Source organism: Sardina pilchardus, chromosome 23, assembly GCF_963854185.1.
Source record: "Sardina pilchardus chromosome 23, fSarPil1.1, whole genome shotgun sequence".
In the NCBI taxonomy this organism is placed as follows: domain Eukaryota; kingdom Metazoa; phylum Chordata; class Actinopteri; order Clupeiformes; family Clupeidae; genus Sardina; species Sardina pilchardus.
This window is the reverse complement of record NC_085016.1, coordinates 16,526,294-16,546,484: the sequence shown is the minus strand read 5'-3', so window position 1 is coordinate 16,546,484 and position 20,191 is coordinate 16,526,294. Positions and strand designations below refer to the sequence as shown.

At 46.5% G+C, this 20,191-nt stretch overlaps 3 protein-coding genes and 1 long non-coding RNA gene across 8 annotated transcripts in view; 2 read left to right on the top strand and 2 right to left on the bottom strand.

Annotated features, from left to right (window-relative positions):
- Nucleotides 1-225, top strand: part of LOC134071756 (transmembrane protease serine 3-like) — a 2,388-nt gene extending 2,163 nt beyond the window's left edge. Inside the window, exon 7 of the mRNA XM_062528594.1 lies at nt 193-225. Coding sequence (XP_062384578.1) covers nt 193-225 — 33 coding nt within the window. The remainder of the gene's footprint in view (nt 1-192) is intronic.
- A 25-nt stretch (nt 226-250) lies between these two features.
- LOC134071469 (uncharacterized) lies at nt 251-1,022 on the top strand. Its single transcript, XR_009937077.1, has 2 exons — nt 251-317; nt 777-1,022. It is a non-coding gene; the product is annotated as an uncharacterized LOC134071469 (long non-coding RNA).
- A 620-nt stretch (nt 1,023-1,642) lies between these two features.
- pknox1.2 (pbx/knotted 1 homeobox 1.2) lies at nt 1,643-11,351 on the bottom strand. Of its 5 annotated transcripts, none has more exons than XM_062527976.1 (11): nt 11,284-11,351; nt 9,971-10,082; nt 7,474-7,601; nt 6,962-7,133; nt 6,456-6,626; nt 5,930-6,074; nt 4,827-4,924; nt 4,518-4,646; nt 4,159-4,235; nt 3,888-4,051; nt 1,643-3,600 (listed from the first exon to the last, which is right to left on the bottom strand). In XM_062527976.1, exons 2-11 carry the CDS (start codon nt 10,019-10,021, stop codon nt 3,407-3,409), a joined length of 1,329 nt encoding a protein of 442 aa, XP_062383960.1. In that variant the 5' UTR covers nt 10,022-10,082; nt 11,284-11,351; the 3' UTR covers nt 1,643-3,406. The 5 variants fall into 5 exon arrangements, with proteins under 5 accessions (XP_062383960.1, XP_062383959.1, XP_062383961.1 ...); XM_062527975.1 differs by lacking the exon at nt 11,284-11,351 and adding an exon at nt 10,321-11,214; XM_062527977.1 differs by lacking the exon at nt 11,284-11,351 and adding an exon at nt 11,122-11,212.
- Nucleotides 11,352-11,855: 504 nt separating this feature from the next.
- Nucleotides 11,856-20,011, bottom strand: LOC134071646 (uncharacterized). Its single transcript, XM_062528445.1, has 7 exons — nt 19,950-20,011; nt 19,592-19,699; nt 17,646-17,748; nt 14,108-17,152; nt 13,475-13,538; nt 12,620-12,753; nt 11,856-12,391 (listed from the first exon to the last, which is right to left on the bottom strand). Exons 2-7 carry the CDS (start codon nt 19,637-19,639, stop codon nt 12,360-12,362), a joined length of 3,426 nt encoding a protein of 1,141 aa, XP_062384429.1. The 5' UTR covers nt 19,640-19,699; nt 19,950-20,011; the 3' UTR covers nt 11,856-12,359.
- Between the last annotated feature and the right edge of the window lie 180 nt (nt 20,012-20,191).

Genomic DNA, 20,191 nt, shown 5'->3' with positions numbered 1-20,191 from the left:
GTGTGTTTATTAATGAAGCATGTCATCCATGATAAATACCATACAATTTACAAAATTTACAAAGCGTGTGTGTGTGTGCGTGTGTGTGTGTGTGTGTGTGTGTGTGTGTGTGTGTGTGTGTGTGTGTGTGTGTGTGTGTGGGTGCGTGTGGGCATTTCCAGGGTGATAGCGGGGGGCCCCTGGCGTGTGCAGGGGGGTCCGGCGTGTGGACGTTGGCGGGGGTGACGAGTTGGGGGCGGGGCTGCGCTCAGCAGAACAAACCAGGCGTTTACACACGCATCACCGCTGCCCTGCCCTGGATACACCAGCAGCTGGAGGTGACCACTCAGTGTGTGTGTGTGTGTATGTGTGCATGTGTGTGTATGTATGATAATACATTTAAAAGATAGTGTGTGTGTGTGATGGTGTATGCATATGTGTAAGATAGAGTATGTATGTGATGGTGTATGTGTGTGTATGAGAATTTGAGCAGTGTGTGTGTATGTGTTGCGTTAGTGTGGTGTGCATTTGTGCAACACTAGTATTGGTGTTGATTACACCAGCAGCTGGAGGTGACCACTCAGTGTGTGTGTGTGTGTGTGTGTGTGTGTGTGTGTGTGAGAATACATATGTGAAAGATAGTGTGTGTGCAATGGTGCATGCATATGTTAGATGTCTTAGGTTAGTGTGCATTAGTGCAACTCTATTGGTGTTGATTAATGTTATGGGTTGTGCTGCATCTGTTACAGATAGCTCTGACCGGTCTGTGTGCCTGTTTATGTGTTTGTGTTGTCTAGAGGGAAGAGGCTCAGAGCGGTTAACCAACCTGAAGATGGGGGCTGTGCAAACAGCAGAGATCATCCCCATGACAACCTTATGAGCCATTTCGGGAATGCACCCCTAAAAACCACCTGGATGGACTGGTAGATTAGGTGTTTAATGGGCCACCACCTCTCCAGTCCTTGAGGAAAATAAATGCTGTATTTAAATATGTATTTATATTAATATTGGATTTATGTATAAATAAAGAAAGAAAAGATGTATTTATTCACTGTATATTAAAATATAGGGCTCTAATTGAAATGGCGGGCAAAAAGTGGGAGTACTGAGCTGGTTAAGGTCTTGCCCTTGGAGTTCTTAAATTAGCTTTAATTAGACTTAAAACATAGCCCACCATCATTGAGATTTGGGCACATTATGTCAAACTGGGCAGCAGTTCTTCTCCTATGGTTCAATCAGCAGAACATAGTCCAGCCCAGTGCAATCCTAAACCATCTGTACTGTGCTGTGCTGTGAATTGCTTCAGATAAAAGTGCCAGCTAAATGAAATAACAGTTTACTGTAATCCACATGGGCCTGATCCTTTCACACCATGTACCACTGATCTGTGCCCTAACCCTGGACTCCTCCAGCCCTGTGCCTAAGCAGTGACAGCCTGTCCTGTGTGTGTGTGTGTGTGTGTGCGTGTGTGTTTGTGTAGATTGAGGTCTCCAGTCCTGTGTGTGTGCTGAGTGAGGACTTTAGCCTTCCTCAGTGGTTTTGTGCTCTGCCTCAGCCTCCCTCTAGGGGGCGACAGCAAGCTGATGCAGGGCTGATGCTGCGGTCTAGACGAACCATTGGGAATCTGGGCAGCACATGCAAGACTCCACACCACACACAAGTCTTTTTTAAAAAAGCTTTCAAATGTTTTATTTTTTTTATACAAGACTCTTTCAGCAAAAAGATGTACATTTTGTTAACGGCTATTTTTTTGCATTATAAATATCAAAGTGTAGTGTACGTTGTTTTAAGAAACCTGCCACTTACAAGAGTTTGTATAGTGGAAGAGAGCAAACCTTCACATAAAAATCAAGCAAAACATCAAGCAAAGAGTTACATGTGTGTGTGTGTGTTTTTTTAATTATTATTATTACAAACGCATTGCTGTGGCACCTCACGCCAAATATCCTCAGAGCCTCACACCAACCCAAGAGTGTGTGAGTGTGTGTGTGTGTATGTATGAGAGCATGACTTTCAAATTCAGGAACAAATTCCAGCTGCCATGAGCATTTTGCTGGTAATGCTGCAGACAGTTTAGTGTTTTCCAGGAGGCACAAAAACTTGTTCATGAATCTTCCAGATGATTCTGACGAGGCTGTGATGTCCTGGTTGATGTGGGACTTTTGAGATCATCCGGAGAGAGCAAGGCTCTGGTGTGTGTCTTAATGTGTGTGCATCTTTTTTTGTGTGTGCTTTGTAAGATGGTCTTGCCCTGCATCAATCCTTCATGATGAATCTTATCCCACACATGATCCTGTTCCAGACACACCAGCTTTACATCATACACAGTCACTCACACACACACACCTCTTTGCATTCTGCCTTTGATTGTATGCCTAAAAAGGGCATTTTGTTGTGTGTGTGTGTGTGTCTGTGCGTAGAGTGGGATTCAGATGAAGCCAGGCGATGGTAATGAAAATAACTCACACTCTGTGTGTGTGTGTATGTGTGTGTGTGTGTGCGCACGCGTAGACTAAAGGCTCTCTTAACGAAACAATGTCTTGTGTTACAGTCTCAAACTCAGTCATTTTGAGTAGCACAAAAATCCACCATGAAACGCCCTTCAAACAGGGACCTACATCTAACTTTAAAACCAAATATTTATCCATAAATATCTCTTACAAAAAACAAGCTAACAAAAAAAGGCCAAACAGCAAAAACTCAGAGGTGACAAGCATGACGTCAGCCATCACTGTATAAAAATAGATCAGCTTTATCTGCGGGGAGACACAGGCATGCCAAGGTCAGCTGGGCTGGACAGAAGACGACGTGTGATTGGATTGGTTGGACTGTACAGAAGATGACATATGATTGGTTGGCACTGCAGAGGGCAGGAGAGAATGCAGCTCCTTGACCTCTGTGATTAGAGTTCAGAGGTGACCTGGAGGTCGTGTGTCGCTCTGCGTGTGTGTGGGGGCCGGTCCCCAGCGCTGTGTGCTGTGGTTGTGCTTTCTTCGTGTGTGTGTGTGTCCGTGTGTCTATGTGAGAGACTTCAAGTGTGTGTGCGAGTACAATAAGCAAACACCTCATTGTATGTGTGTGTACATTAAGCAGTCAAACTCATTCTTCTGACTAGACAAAAATGTTAGAAGTTTGTCTACTTCTGTATTCCAATATCAAAATGAGCTACAGTACTATGAACAGCGCTTAAAACATGCGTATGTTTATGTGTGTGTGTCTGTCTGTCTGTCTGTCTGTGTGTGTGTGTGTGTGTGTGTGTGTCTGTGTCTTTTAGAATCTCAATATCACCATATGTGCATTCTTTTTCTTTCTTGGTTGGCATTTTTGTGTAACATCATCTGTGTCCATACATGCGTGGTGTGTGTGTACGTGTATGTGTGTGTCTGTGTGTGAGCGTGTGTGTGTGTGTGTGTGTGTCTGTGTGAGTCTACTGCAGCGAGTCGCTGTGCCCCAGGCCCAGCCTGGTAATGTTGGCGTCGGACAGGTCTGTGTGATCTTCATCGTCTGATCCCACTGAGTCATCTTCGCTGTGGCCACCGAGCATCACCTGCTGAACGGCCAGAGTTGCCCCGTCCGACGACAGAGACTGCAGCCCGTCCTCCCCCACTGCCACCAAAGTGCCTGGACACACACACACACAGACACTTGAACTGAAGCGATTATGACAGAAAACTGACAAAAATTCACTCACACACACACACACATACACTTCACTTCACACACCGCAGACAGACAGACAGACAGACCTAAAACACTCACAGACACTTCACCAGATCAAAGCTAAAATACTCCTACACACAGATCAGAGACTCTGACACACTTAATAATCCACAGGCTGTCATCACTCTATGGCTCCTAAAACACACACACACACATACACAAACACAACCCCAGCCCAACCGGCGTACCATCAGCCATGGTAACGTGTTGCTGAGCAACCCCCGAGGCGATGGAGTCGGGCCAGAAGCGCTGAAGTGGGCGGTTCTGGGGTGGCTTCTTCTTGCTTTTGGGCGTTTCTGATTGGCTGGCATCCAACATGGGCTGCAAGATCCGCCTCCGAGCATTTATGAACCTATGAGAGTAAAGCAGAGTTAGCTTTCAGCCAATCTGATCTGCCTCTTGAATGATAGAGGAGCAGCTGATGGAAACATGGAGGCGAGGTTGGGGGGAGAGACTTACCAGTTGTTGACTTGCAGGAGGGTGAGATTCGTCTGAGTAGCGATCTGCTTCTTCTCATCTTCAGTGGGGTAGGGGTGCTACAAATACACACACACACACACACACACAGGTTAGGTTGAATAATGATCTGCCTTTTCTCAACTTCAGTAGGGTAGGGGTGCTGAACGCACACACACACACACACACAACTAATCCCACCATTCAATCCACACAGCTAACTGAAACCCACCACTATAAGAGCCCAAACTGTCTGCCACATGACATTTCACACTCCAACTATTAGTTAACGTGACTGCGTAGTGACAGCTTTCGTGTAGGTATGTGTGTATATGTGTGTGTGTGTGCGTGTCCTCACTCACCCCGATGTGCTGGAAGAGCCACGAGCGCATAACGTTGGTGGCGTGTTTGGGCAGGATGCCCCTCTTGTTCTTGGACGAACCTTCATCCTGACTGAAGAAACTCAGGTCCTGGTTCAACTGCAGCTGAAGCTGTACACATACACATAGACATAACACAATTATAATTTTGTATGTGCAGACACATACACACTGAACCGTACACACACACACACACACACACACACACACTGATATGAATACAAAGCTTGTAAAATGATATGTGTGGTGTGGTGTGTGTGTGTGTGTGTGTGTGTGTGTGCGCGCACTTACCTGTGTGTTCTGGATGCGTATTGTTCCAGGAGAGATAGCCTGGGTCACTACCTGTCCTTGTGGTGTGACAACAGTAACAGGTTGGTACACCGTTCCACCTGATGGGGTAAACAGGTAGGCGCACACACACACACACACACACACACACACACACACACACACACACACACACACACACACACACACACACACACACACACACACACACACACACACACACACACACACACACACACACACACACACACACACACACACACACACACACACACACACACACACACACACAGGTTAAATATGTGGACAAATAACTGCAATCTCAAACTGTGTCTGTGAACGGGTCTTTGTATTAGTGTGAGTGTGTCTGAATATGTGTGTGTGAGTGTGCGTGTGTGTGTGTGTGTGTGTGTTTGTGTGTGTGTGTGTGTGTGACTGTGTCTGACACCAGACTTCTTGAACTCAAGTGCTGCATTAATTGTGTTCAGACTTGTAAGTTGAGGACAAGAGATGAGGATTCAGTCTTTTTTGTCTTTCTTTATCAACACTACTGTAGCCACCAACCTCCTAAATTATCATCTCACTAAATGATCATCTCACTTTCACAGAGCCTGCAGTTCCCCATATGAGGATATGCATTCTATATTCATGGGGCTTATTTAAGGGTGAAAGGGAGAGCCAATGACCATTGGGCTTATTTAAGGGTGAAGGGGAGAGCCAATGACACTTGGGCTTGTTTAAGGGTGAAGGGGAGAGCCAATGACAACTTGGGCTTATTTAAGGGAGTGGGTTGATAGTTGTGTGGGGTGGCATTGCTACTGTATCTGTTTGCTGTGAGGCTGTATTGAAGTGACAGAGTTTGTGTTACTGGCCGGTTTTTATTTTCTTTGTTTAAAAGTCTTGTGTTTTGTCATTTTTTAAATTTCTTCTAATATCTCTTTCCAACACTTAGAACCACCACCAGTCACCTGGTCGCACCCGGTACTCATGTGAGGTGGGAGAAGTAGAGCCGCTATCTCACAAATCCTGAATGTGTGTGTGTGACTGTGTGTTGTGTGAGTGTGACTGTGTACTGTGTGAGTGTATGTGAACAGCTGCAGCAGTACCTGAGGGAGACGTATGCCACTGTGACATACCTGCTACCATCTGTGCGGGGTTGACTGTTGTCACGGTAACATTGCCTTGCTGAAGGGCTGAGGCAGGAACCATAATGCCCTGAGGACTGAGTGTGCCTGTGAGCGAGGTGGACGTCTGACACACACATACACATATGCATACAAACACAAACACAAACACACACACACACACACACACACACACACACACACACACACACACACACACAAATAAAGAGATTGTCAGTAATTCTATTGTTTTAAAACAAAACAAAAACCGTAAAAGTGCATGCATTAGCGTATTTGTGAGAGAGAATATTTGTGTGCATATGTGGGTTGGGGAGCAAATTGTGGGTATGTGTATGTGTATGTTTGTTGTGGGAGTGGTGTGGTGTGGTGTGTGTGTGTGTGTGTGTGTGTGTGTGTGTGTGTGTGTGTGTGTGTGTGTGTGTGTGTGTGTGTGTGTGTGTGTGTGTGTGTGTGTGTGTGTGTGTGTGTGTGTGTGTGTGTGTGTTACCTGTGTCTGCACTGGAGAATAGGGGCTGCCAGGCTCGCCGCTCAGCAGCGTCTCGCTGTTCATCTTGGTCTTCAGGCAGGCGATGTAGCGGCTGCAGAAGTCCTTACACAGGTCGCTCACCTTCTCCAGCTCCAGCAGGTGGATGCGCAGCACCTGGATCGCCTTCACCATCTCAACACACACCACAGTAGCCATTAACCTCGGGGAAGGGTGTGTGTGTGTGTGTGTGTGTGTGTGTGTGTGTGTGTTTATGTGTGTGCAGGTGGATACACAGCACCTGGATCGCCTTCATCATCTCAACACACAGCACAGTAGCCATTAACCTCAGGGCGTGTGTGTTTGTGAGTGTGTGTGTGTGTGAGTGTGTGTGTACAGGTGGATAAGAAACACCTGGATCGCATTCACCATCTCAACACACTACAGCAGCTGTCAACATCAGGTGTGTGTGTGTGTGTGTGTGTGTGTGTTTGTGTGTGTGTGTGTGTGAGTATGTGTATGTCCCTTACCAGGCTGTCCAGTTCGGGGTCATCGCTGAAGAAGGCTTTGCCCTCTTTCTCTTGACTGCGCACAAAGTTCTCAATGTCCACGTCGAAGCTGGCCGACGACACACACTCTGAGCTCTGGGTGGACTGCTCACACTTCTCAAAGAGCAATGCCAACAGTGGGAACAACGGATGTCTGACACACAAACACACACACACACAATATTTTGCTTGTAATTCACAAGTAATCATGAACTTCAATGAGCATGTCAACATTTTGGGAAATTAGTTTAGTTTGCCATCTACGGTAAAGTTAGATAAGAGGACACGTTTAGCCTAGTTTAGCATAACTCACTGGAAGTGGGTTAGACTAGTTAGAAGGAAGCTATTAGCTAACTGCATTTATGCCACAATGTGTTTTATGTGTGTCCAAGTTTCACCGAAGGGCCAAGGGCTTTTGTATACATGTGTATGTGTGTGCGTCTGTGACATGTCTATGTGCGTATGCGTGTGCGTGTGTGTGTGCGTGCAAGTACCTGTAGATTGCCTCCTTATCTGCGTCCATGGGGGTGTGTGGTTCTGAGGGGGGCGGACTGGGCGCCGTGGCAACAGTGGCATCCCCGTACCGCTCCCCCGACTTACACTCCGTCTGGCCAACAGGCATCTGGAGTGGGGAGAGAGGAGAGGAGAGGTGAAGACAGGAAAGAGGGTGATAAACACACACACACACACACAACACACACAACCCTGTCTGAATTCCAGGTAAACTCTGTGACCTCAGCCAGGAGTTAGAGTGAGAGGGCAAGAGAATGACAGAGAGAGAGCTACAGAGAGAGAGAGAGAGAGAGAGAGGAGAGAGAGAGATAGAAAGAGAGAACTGCAGAAGAGGTCGTCTGGAGAGGTAAGTGCAGGGGCTCTGGAAACGCCTTAAGAGAAACTGCCTCATTTATTCATGAAGCTTTTGGGGATGCAGCCCACAGCACTGTACATTACACAGACACACCGCATCAGCAGGCATTATATAGAACATCACACACTCTATCTCTCTTTCTCTCTCACACTCACTCTCTCTCGCGCTCTCTCTCACACACACACACACACACACACACACACACACACACACACACACACAGGTCACAGTGCAGCACATTTGCAAACATGTCACTAGTTACAGGCTATGCATAATTACAATCACATGTCGGTATGATATGTACATCCCTTATTTCCCCGCAAAGGCTTTAGACTAGCAGCATATAACAGCACATACAATCGACAGCTTCAGACTAGCAGCACATCCAACCAACTGATTCAGACTAGCAGGATACAATGTAGCAGCACATCCACCCAACTGATTCAGATCAACAGGATATAGCAGCACATCCAACCAACTGCTTCAGACTAGCAGGACAAAGCAGCACATCCATCCAACTGCTTCAGACTAGCAGGATACAGCAGCACATCCAACCAACTGCTTCAGATTAGAAGGAATAGCAGCACATCCAACTAAATGCTTCAGACTAGCAGGATATAGCAGCACATCCAACCAACTGATTCAGACTAGCAGGACAAAGCAGCACATCCAACCAACTGCTTCAGACTAGCAGCTCTGTGAGGAACCGTGTGACTCTACGACATGTGACAGACAAACAATGACTCTGATTGAGAAAAAGTGTTAAAAATACTCAACCATGGGAGCCAACGAGCATGTTAGATCACAGTTGGATATTTCAGTCTAATCACTCTGAGCCATCCTGATTTCAGGATACTTTCTCTCTTTTGCTCCCTTTCTCACACACACACCTCCACAATTAGGCCAAGGCTTGAGTCACATGTTGCCTACCACTGCAGCTTTGTTATGGATCAATCACGGGTCTTCCAAACACATACTGACTGTTCTTGACACCTGTGTGTGCATCATTACGACCCATACTTTGATTACAGGTGAAAGGTTTGTATCGACAACCTGACTTGGTCAATTTTGTATCGACAAGCTCAAACTGGCAACTTTTGGGAGCATAAATCCAAAGTCTAAAATTTAAATACTTCCCATCTCATTTATGCCTTCCTGCGTTATACTGCTGGGAAACTAAACGAGTCATTCTGAAACAGGAAATGAGATGTAGATCTTCAGCAGACAGTCTAGTAAACCCCAGCTCCTCTTCTCTGTTAAAAGCCTCAGAGACAGCAGGAGACTGAGTCAGTCTCTCCTCTTCATCATCCTCCTCCTCCTCTTCAAAGCATACTCCACTTCCCAGCAGGGGAGGATTCTCCTCATCCACATCCTTCTCATAGCATACTCCACTTCCCAGCATGAGAGGATTCTCCATCTCTTCCTCCTCACATACTCCACTTCCAGGAAACTCTAAACACACATTTCAGCCTCTCCAAACATAACCAGGCACATCACAAATCTAAATTTTCAGCCTCTCCAAACATAACCAGCCACATCACAAATTAAACATTTCAGCCTCTTCAAACATAACCAGGCAGATCACAAATTAAACATTTCAGCCTCTCCAAACATAACCAGGCACAAACGCGTCAGCCTTTCCAAATGTAACCTGTGATGCCTCAAAATGACAACATGGGATAAGTCCACAGTTGTAGGCCTACTCACTAGTAGTAGGGTCTTTCTTATATGCATACCATAACCTGAACTCAAACAAATGAATGAAATAATTGGCAAGCATGTCCATGTAAGTAAGCACTAAAGCTTCCATTACTCTTGTGGGTTTTATGGTCCAAACAATCCAGTTGTGTTGGCAGTGTGACTTTGTGTGTCAAGGTAAACTGAGATTCCGTTACAGTAAATGAAACAGAGATATTTATGAATGAGCAGAGAACCGATCCCGTGAGGCTGCGCGTGTCGTGCATACTCTCTCTCTCTCTCTCTCTCTGACTACCGCCCACTGGACGCTACCGGGGCCGCGCGTGCGGCCGCCACGTTCGGTTTGCGCAGATGGACAAGTTTTATGATTTTACTTTCCATAGGTGCTTATGTCCGTGCGCACACCCCCATACACGCATGCTCACCTGTTCAGCCTCCTGATACTCCTCTACAGGCATGGACTGGGAAGCCATCATAGTTAATGTTTATGTCCGGAGTATTTTATCATCATAGAGGATCCGGTCAGCAGCAGCGGTCCTGCGGATATACACACATCACAGTCATCATGCGGCACTCGCTTTATTTCTCTCGTGTAATTCTTAAAGCCTCGCTGGGGCCATCACTCTCTCATATCACATATCAGGAGTATTTATAGTAGGCTATTTAATAGTGTGGATATTATGGGAAGCGATAAAGGTCACCAACTTTGCCGCCTTGTGTAATGTTGTGTTAACTTGGCGACATAACACCCTTAGTATTTTTTGTTTGTTCGAACCTTCAAAGGAGTCAAAAACATCAGGGGGTTGTCGGGGGTTAGTTTGAATTGTTTGACCGGAAATTACTCATTTTCTGCCTCGTGCTTTAGTGGCTGCTTAAAGTTAGCTCGCAACCTTATCGGTCAGCCACACGCCTTTTCTATGCCGCTTTCCGCTAATGTTGACTGCTGCAAAACACTCGCACAAGGGGAGTGCATGCATTCACGCCCTTAAACGCTCGAAAAGGCTGAATACTGTATCGACACAACCGAAACTTTTGTGCCCATGTTTGTGTGTGTAGACGCACTTCTGTCGTTGTCAATGACACAATTCAGAGGCTTGGTGCTGAGAACTATCATCTACAGAGAACAAGACGTAAACATCGGTAACCTACATTAGGTTGCTGAATTAAGAATCTCTTTTAGAATAGTCGAACTCATGTAGGCGCCATGTTCCTCCCCAGAACACAGCCATGGCTAATGCTAGCTATCGTAACCGTAGCAGGAAACCGTCTGAAATGGAGGTAAATGTTTGTTTACACAAGGGGCTTCGTTGGCCTCCGCAAACATCAGCGTTTAGCGTCGCCGAATGTCATATTTGCGGCTAAAATTATAAACTGGTTGTATTTTTCTTCTTTGTAAAATCTCGTCCTGTCCCTTTAATTGTTATAAAAACCTGCCCACTGCCGTCTATCAATCAATCTCGGGACAGCTGCCTCTCCCTCCCCGCCACTAGCGCCATTCGCACTTCTACAAAAGATGATTAAAAAACTGGGCCTTGCTCCTGGTCCTCATCCTTCGTTTCCCAGAAAATCGCCTTACGCTAAAGGCCGTCCGTTCCGCACATCATTATTTCCCTACGCCTTTACACATATTACGCCTCTCAGGATCCCATGTGCCTGTTCGCCTACGGCATTTTTGTGTGTGGCTCAGATTGCTTGATTGATAGGGAACGGAAAAAGAAGATTTTGAGTGACAGCTTACCTTAGTGCCAATCTTCGTCACAATGACAAGCGGCTGCTGCAATCGGGACCCGCAGTTGTCGCGTGTCGTCACCACGTAAAGTCACGCAGGCGAGTTATCTCATGAATAACCATATTGTGGGAGGAGACATGACGTTTCAGCGGCACGGGCCTCGCCCCCAGAGGCCTCAGAGGAAGGCAAGCAGACTCTTTTTCCTCTCAGTCGTCTGAAATATTCATTGCAATCTTGCTCACTGTAGCCTACAATATCAGATAAAAGCTCACAGAGTGTTTGAGATGACATTTTAGTGATATATACAGTAGGCTAAAGCAAACTATGACACTTAATGAAATTGTGATGAAAATATATTTACATTTAATTTAACTCAACATTCAACTCAACTCAGTGATTTAAAGAGAACCGCTGGCTGGCTATAAGGGCCAGGGTCAAGTGTTGGCCAGACTGACAGCTGGCACATCCAATCAACAGTATGTCAACATATAGTGTGAAAATGAGAAGTAAACAAAAAAAGTCCAAATAGTTAAAAAGCAAAGGCGTGCACATTTTTGATCCACAAAATATTTATTTTATTTTTTCTCTTACAAGGATTTCAACCCCTGAGATCCTACAAGAGCCCGGGGATTAAAATTGAAGTGTGCACACTGTTCCCTTTTTCCAAAAAACCTAAACCCAGTTTACATAAAGGCTATAGAGCTGGTGAATGAATTCAAGTCTCATACACATCACACTACCATACATACAGCTTCTCTCTCTCTCTGTCTCTGTCTCTGTCTCTGTCTCTGTCTCTGTCTCTGTCTCTGTCTCTGTCTCTGTCTCTGTCTCTGTCTCTGTCTCTGTCTCTGTCTCTGTCTCTGTCTCTGTCTCTCACTCACACACACACACACACACACACACACACACACAGCCTCACACTCACAGCCCAGATTGAGGCTTTGGCATCTTCACTCACACACACAAACACACACACACACACACACACACACACACACACACACACACACACACACACACACACACACACACACAGGTCAGTGCAGCACTGGGACACTGATCATGTGCAGTGTGTGGTCAGGTCCTTATTTAGTGGAGGCTTCATCCAGCCTGGGCTCTAGAATGTGAAGGGAGAGACAGAGGACATTAGAGCAAGCCACTGGGTTTCAGGATTCTGAGAGGATGCTGTGTGTGTGTGAGACAGACAGAGAGCATGGAGAGTGTGTGTGTGTGTGTGTGTGTGTGAGAGAGAGAGAGCATAGTGTAGGTGCATGTGGTAGCCCATGGCGTGTATGTGTTGTGTGTCTATCCATGTGTAGAGAGATGTTGATGCCGTCAAACTCACCAGGGAAGTTGAATTCTGGGAACTCTGTGAGGTCACCACCACCGTAAAGCCGCTGCAGTTTGGCCTCCTCCTCAGCCAGCCGACGCTGGAACTCATAGCCATCAGAGCCCGCCTCCGGCACGCCTCCAGCTGACCTATGGTGTGTGTGTGTGTGTGTGTGTGTGTGTGTGTGTGTGTGTGCGCGTGTGCGTGTGTGTGAGTGCATTTGTGTTCGTGTATATGGGAGAGAGAGAGAGTGAGTGGTTGAATTTGGGGGGAACATGTGGGATGAGAGGGACAGAAAAAGGACCACAATGAAAATAAGCCCTGTTTATCCGTTTGACCGATAATGTACAAAGACATTTTAGAATTAGAATGCTTTTTTAAGATTATGTTAATAATGAATTTCAATTCATCAATGAATCAATCAATGAATCAATCAATCAATTTCAATATCCATGGAGACAGAGGAACAAAGTATAGCACTGAAGCAGGGTTCTACTTGTGTCAGTGGCCTGGAGCTAGTGATGCATACAGCTAACCCATAGACCGAAGTTAACCCCAATCTATGCATCGAAAACTAATTATGCAGCCAAGGCGTCAATCCCAGTCTAACAGACCAGGTTACTTATTAGCAGAAAGTCACACACACACACACAGGGCTGCTGAGGGTAGCCTACCCACGCACACACACAGACACAGACACAGACACAGACACAGACACAGACACAGACACAGACACAGACACAGACACAGACACAGACACACACACAGACACACACACACACACACACACACACACACACACACACACACATACACACACACACACACACACACACACACACACACACACACACACACACGGCTGCTTACTGGCTGAGGGTTTGATACTCTCTGATCTTCTCCAGAAACAGCCTCTGCACCGGGTCCAGACGCGCTGCAGGACACATCAGACCATTAGAGTCCAGAACACAGGAGACACAACCCACAGACCAACAGGAAGCACAACTCGCTGACCCACAGGAAACACAACCGACTGACCCTCAAGACATCAAAGTTGACCACACTGAGTCAGTCAATCAGATCTGTACCGCAGGAAGCAGCTCTGTAACCAAATGTTGCTCTCCAACACTCCTCACAGTATTAATTGCTATACTAACGTTTCTTCTTCAATGTAACTTGAATGTTATTCCTTATTTTTCAAAGGCGCATTGGATGAAAAATAAATGGTAAATTTATAAATGTAAATGTAAATGAGTCACAAACCTCCCCATATCCAACTGTACTGTACCTATTTTAACTGGTTCTCAAATTATTTTTGTTGTTGTTGTTGTTGTTGTTGTTACTACTGTGTAATGGCCCATGCGTGGCTATCTGTATTTTAAGTTTATTGTTGTATCTCAGCTAGATTGAAAATGAGGGAGTACCCTCGCAGTCCTGTTGAATGAATTAATGAAAATGTAGAAAATAGTGAGGAGCTGAAGGTGGTTAGACCAAAGCAAGTACCCTCTGCACTCTCCTGTGCGAGTTCCTCTGTGGGTGCGAGTTCCTCTGCTGCGTCTGTAAGTTCCTCTGGGGATGCTTCTGTAAGTTTCTCTGTGGGTGCTGCTGGGAGTGTGAGTTCTTCTGTGGCCGCTCCCGTATGTGTGAGTTCCTCTCTGGGCGCCCCTGTTTGAACATTTCCAAGGGCATCCTGGGTCTCCATGGGAGACTCTGTTAAAGGGGCTGGCTGTATGAGACTTTGAGCATTGTCTGGAAGTGGCTCTGGAGCAGATTCATCTGTGGTGCTGTCTAGCATCGGGGTGGCATCTGTGATGCCGTCTGCCGTCTGGGGGGAAGCAGTTTCATCCGTGATGCCGTCTAGCATCGGGGCGGCAGCAGATTTATATGTGATTTCACCTGGTGTCTGGATGTCAGCAGATTCATCTGTGATGCCATCCAGCGTCTGGCTGGCATCTGTGATGCCGTCTGCCGTCTGGATGGCAGCAGATTCATCTGTGATAGTTTCCGGCGTCTCGATGGCGACAGAATGCTCCCAAACTGCATCCAGGAGTCCACTGGATGTCACTGCAGCTGCTGGTGTGGAGTCGGAGTCTAATGGAGGCCCGGCTGTGGGAGAGGTGATGTCACCACCAGTGGAGATTCCTGGAGATTCATTTTCACGAATCTCTGTGGTTGCGTCTGTACTGGGCACGGTTTCAAGAAATTGTGAAACCTCTAGGAGAGACACAGCCTCCAGGTGGGGTGTAAGATCGGGAACTGAGGCATCTTCTAGCCCTGAGGTGACCTCTAGCAGGGAGATGTTGTCTACTGAGGGGTCACTGGTATCTGGCTGCAGTGAAGAGACTCCCGGGGTAGAAATTGCTTCCTCAGGAGCAGAGATGTCCTCCAGAAACGCTCCAACTTCTAGCAGAGAGACAGATTCTATAGATGCCATCAGGTCAGGCACCGTTACATCCTCTAGGGATGCCAATGGCTCTGCAGAAGCATCTGAAGCCGTGGCGGTAGGAGGCTCGGGCACAGTCTCTAGAAATGATGCCACCTCCAGGAGTGAGATAGCCTCCACGTGAGAAGTCAAATCGGGCACTGAGGAACTTTCTAGAAATGGTGCGATTTCAAGCTCACTGGGAAGCTCTGAGAGCATGACTTCCACAGATGGCATAGAGGAAGCTGGATTGACATCTTCTGCTATGGCTTTAGGAGTAGGGACGGTTTCCAAGATAGATGCCACTTCATGAAGGGAGAGGGCTTCGACCTGACTTATGAGATCAGGAATGGAAACATCTTCCAATAATGCAGCTGCCTCTTCAGATAGAAGATCTCCCAGTAATACAGATGATTCCTGCAGCGACTCTGCTGAGGGTGCGATACCAAATGTGCCAATGGTGGACTCAGCCTCTGAGTCTAATGGGGCGACAGTGGATGTGCCCATGGTAGCAGATATTTCAATGGAGGTCTCAGCCTCTGCTGTTGGCACGGTAGCAGATGTGGTCACGGTGGATTCAGCCTCTGCTGGTGGTGCGGTAGCGGACGTTTCAGCCTCTGCTGATGGTGCGCTAGCGGATATTTCCATGGAGGTTTCAGCTTCTGCTGATGGCACGGTAGCGGACGTTTCAATGGAAGTTTCAGCTTCTGCTGGAGGTGCGGTAGCGGATATTTCCATGGAGATTTCAGCCTCTGCTGGCGGTATGGTAGCAGATATTTCCATTGTGGATTCAGCCTCTGCTGATGGTGCAGTAGAACATATGTCCACGGTGGATTCAGCCTCTACCGTTGGCACGGTAGCGGATATTTCCATGGAGGTTTCGGTCTCTGCTGGCGGTGCAGTAGCGAGTATTTCCATGGAGGTTTCAGCCTCTGCTAGCGGTGTGGTAGCAGAGGTGGCCATGGTGGATGCACCCTCTAGGGAACCTGCCGCAGATGCAGTGACAGCTGGCTCTGAAGATGCTACTGCAGTGCTACCTCTACCAGCAGAAAGATCTAGATCGCCGCTGTCGGAGGTGGCCGGTCTAGCAGAAGGAGCATCTGTGCCGTGTTGATCTGAACTTTCCAAGGCAAGAGGAGCCTCTGCAGGACTGAGCTCCAAGGTGGGCACTGCAGAAACAGGGTCAACTGGATGAGCTGTACTCTCATGACTGATCACCTCAGGATCTGCTGTTAGCCCAGGAGAAACACCTGATACAACCTCCTCCAGGGCAATTACTGTTTCTGTTAACCCAAGAGAATCACTTGTCTTGAAGGAATCTACAGGGAGAGACCCTGAAAGAACGCTAGAGTCCACAGCAGGCACAGGAGGGGGTTCTGAAGGGGCACTAGAGTCCACAGCAGATACAGGAGGGGGTTCTAAAGGGGCACTAGAGTCCACAGCAGATACAGGAGGGGGTTCTAAAGGGGCACTAGAGTCCACAGCAGATACAGGAGGGGGTTCAGAAGGGGCACTAGAGTCCACAGCTGACGCAGGAGGGGGTTCTGAAGAGGCACTAGAGTCCACAGCAGATGTAAGAGGGGGTACTGGGGGAGATCCTGATGGGGTGACAGCCTCTAGCTCAGTGAGTAGGGCAGCTGCAGACCCTTGAGAGGCAAACTCACCTGAGGAAGCAGATTCAGTGTCAGTTTGCTCAGTGAGGTTTGATGGGGCAACAACTCTGGCAGAGAAAGCCTCTGTAGTGAATTCCAGTGCAGGACTGGTCTTTGGTTCTGTCTGCAGGGTGGCAGTGTTCGGTGCAGGACTGGTCTTTGGTTCTGTTTGAGGGGAGGCAGCTGATGGTGGAGGACTGGTCCTTGGTTCTGTCTGCAGGGTGGCAGTGACCAGAGGGGTGGCTGAGTCCACTACTGTGGTCGGTCTCTCAGGAGGGGGTGGAGGAGTGGCAGGTATAGGTGATGATGCGGACACTAATGGACCAGTCTCAGCAGCCCTTGCAGCGGGTTTGGTGTGTCTTAGGACATCAGGGGCAGCAGAGTTTGTGGCAGGGGAGGGTTGGACAGGAGGCCTCATGCCAAGGGAGATCAGCAGCTGGGCAACGTCCAGTTTGGGTTTGGGCTTGGCCTTCTCTGTGGACAGAGGGGGTGGGGTGGGGTGGGGGGAAGGGTAGGAACAGAACTGAGAAAATGACTGCTGAGATATCAAAATGTTCTTCTGCATCACATGCAATACTAGGATTACACACAACAGTTTCACATTAACCAGAATAACCACAATAACAATCAGTTATATTACTGACATAACAAACCACAAGATTACTTAGCAAACCATGAAAATACTTAGAAACGATGATTACTCAGGCAAACATGTTAGGTGGACGAGGAGCTGGGACAGTCACTGGACTAGCTAGCTCTCCAGTCAAATTCAACGAAGAAATCTTTGATCATGACAGGACTGTGCTGCTGGACTAATAATAATGGACTAATCTTTTAATTCCTGATACAGAGACATGTATTTCAATTCCTGAAACAAAGGTAGGGAGGATTGAAGCGTAAGGATCGAAGCATAAGGAGGCACGTATTTTAGTTTGACAGCTCGCCATTGGTCTAGAATTTGACTTACTGATGTTTGTCTTCCTGGGTGCCATCTTGGAGTCTCCAAACTTGGAGCTGTAGGCCACAGCTGGTATGGTCCTCCAACTGGTATGCAGATTCACCTGGAATGGCTGTCAGTCAGTGCAGAGCAGAGCAATGCAAGCGGTTAGCGTAGATCAGAGCTCAGACCTACAACCAGCTGATCATAAGTTATCTAACAGTTCGGCTATTCAACTCAAACACAAAAATACAGTATAACACTCAGACTGTAATGATATAGGCATACAGTATATATATATATATATATATATATATATATACACACACACACACACACACACAAACATCTCCCTTTCGTCTGAAGATATATTCCTCTTTTTTTTTTTTCATTTAATTCATTTAATTACCATGAATTGTCTGTTATTCAAAATGTTTATTTCTTGGTTTGGTTCACAAATAAAGCGCATAGCCTCTGTGTATAAAAAATGTGCTATAAATAAACTTGCCTTTCCTCTCCTGAGACTATATGTCTTTAGACGTCCTTTTTTAACTTAAACCACTCTGGAAGTTCCACAGGGATTTATCATTCTTAGACTAGGGGCCTGGATACCACAGCTTAGAGACTGAACTAACATTTCTCAGATAATGGACTAAGATACCACATCTTAGAGACTGGACTAAGATGCCAGAGCTCAGGTTTATGACTAACAGACTAGCAGGGATGTTTGGACTAGATGGCAAGGGGGTAAGTGTAGTGGCCAGAGCGGGATCACACCACAGATATTTGACATTTTGATTAAATTCCTTCAAATTTTTATTCAGTGACAGGCCTCAATGTCGGATAGTTTAGACCAGCCATGGGCTACTGCCCTGGCTATCAAACATCGATGCTGTCTAGAATAGAGTGTTATATCAGGAATGCCCTGTAGGTGGCAATGTAAACTAGGGCACCACTGTGATTAAGGCTGGAACTGTAAGTGTATAGTGTCTTCACATTTGCAGTTTTACCCAGTGATGCCTGTCTTGTTACCTATAGCAGAGAGTTTATGATAGTACCCCCTTATCCTATGGTGGCAAGGATGTTACAGATCATTTGGGGTGGCAGATAGCTCCTTTTGGATGAAGTCTATTTTGTTAGTGTATTATAGGCCAACTGCTTACAATTAAGCCATGGCAAAGTCAAACCAGGCTATTGATTTCAGTAGCATATTCTGTTTCAGTGCACAGCAACATCTACGTTTTATGTTTCCATTATGATCACATTTATTTATGCAATAAAATAAATTGACCTAACCTTTCTAATTTCAGAAACTTAAGTTAATTGCTAAGGTGTAGCCTACTGCACACCTCCTTGCTAACTGAAGTCACAGCTGTGCCATATTGGACTGTCGCATATCTTGTTTTGACACGCAGTGGCCATACAGACCTTTAGGGGCTTTGGCAGTGACGTGCGCTGCTAAATTCAGCTCGTGAACTAGACTGCTTAACCTAAAGGTAGAAGTATCTGTGTGTATAGCAGGGGCCGTGACAGCAGGGTTCCCACCCAACTCATTCGCATTTTTAAAACAAACCCACTGGAATTTGGTTTGTGAAGAGTCGCGCTTTCATCCACTGTGTGCTAATAATTAAGAAGTTGTGTAATCCAAACATGCACCGTCACAGCCATAAACTGTACGGTCAAAGCAACAACCATGGAAACGCCAAATCCTTTAATGTTAGAGCCACATTTGTCCGTAGCCTAAGGATTTGCAGGGTATAGCCTACAATGCAACTAGGTTGACTGACATGGATTTTAACAGTATGGCTTTGGTAGCGTCCATTGCGAATCCAGAGGTAGCCTATCTGGCGAATAGATTCAGTTTTCTACTCAGAAGTTATGTTTCTAATGGTCAAAATTGCACATGAGCAGTTTGACGGAAACCACCGGGCCATAACCCAAGTCTTCAGAGTCCTCAGAGAAATCTCTGTTTGTACCTTCAAGCCACAACAAATCCGACCCATCCTGAGGAAGGAGGTAGCCATGGTTATGCAACTTCGAAATTAGTCCCGAGCAACAACTCCCAGAGATGTCTGGTTCCTTCTCTGCAAAATAATCAAAACGGTACAGATTGTTCCCACATCAAGACTTGTAATTTCTTTTGGAAAGACGTGGCGTGAAACTCCACATATGTCCAAAACACATCAGCTGACGGTGAGAAGCGTAAACGGACATGGGTCCGGCATCCAGACTGCAGTTAATGTTTTAAAAATCTCTGCAATAATCTTTATAATAAAATTGAGACAATGTTATTAGATTGCAATGTTTTAACGCGTATTTAAATAACAATGTCACCATATGAAGGGGTCGTCCAGCGCGGTCACTCCATCGGTTGTATAAGCGACATATCTCTAGTTAGACACACCTCCAATGAGACTCGCGTGCGGTTCAAGACGGCCACGGGCTCATCGTGCGCGCGCGCGGGGCTGCGTGTTCCCGCACATAGTGTTCTCATGCTTCAGGTTTTCAGATAACCGGACTTTTCTCAGAGACACTTAGATGTTGAAATGAATGAGACATCTTGTAAGTTGATTGGC

What these genes read in the sequence shown, in the direction of transcription:
- pknox1.2 (XM_062527976.1), bottom strand. Translation starts at nt 10,021, where the DNA reads ATGATGGCTTCCCAGTCCATGCCTGTAGAGGAGTATCAGGAGGCTGAA. An exon ending in CTCCTGCAAGTCAACAACTG is followed by an intron (nt 4,052 to 4,158) that starts GTAAGTCTCTCC and finishes TTACTCTCATAG; the next exon opens with GTTCATAAATGCTCGGAGGC. An exon ending in ACACGTTACCATGGCTGATG is followed by an intron (nt 3,601 to 3,887) that starts GTACGCCGGTTG and finishes GTGTGTGTCCAG; the next exon opens with GCACTTTGGTGGCAGTGGGG.
- LOC134071646 (XM_062528445.1), bottom strand. Translation starts at nt 19,639, where the DNA reads ATGGCTACCTCCTTCCTCAGGATGGGTCGGATTTGTTGTGGCTTGAAG. An exon ending in GGATTTGTTGTGGCTTGAAG is followed by an intron (nt 17,749 to 19,591) that starts GTACAAACAGAG and finishes ACTGACTGACAG; the next exon opens with CCATTCCAGGTGAATCTGCA. An exon ending in CCCAGAATTCAACTTCCCTG is followed by an intron (nt 12,392 to 12,619) that starts GTGAGTTTGACG and finishes TTCACATTCTAG; the next exon opens with AGCCCAGGCTGGATGAAGCC.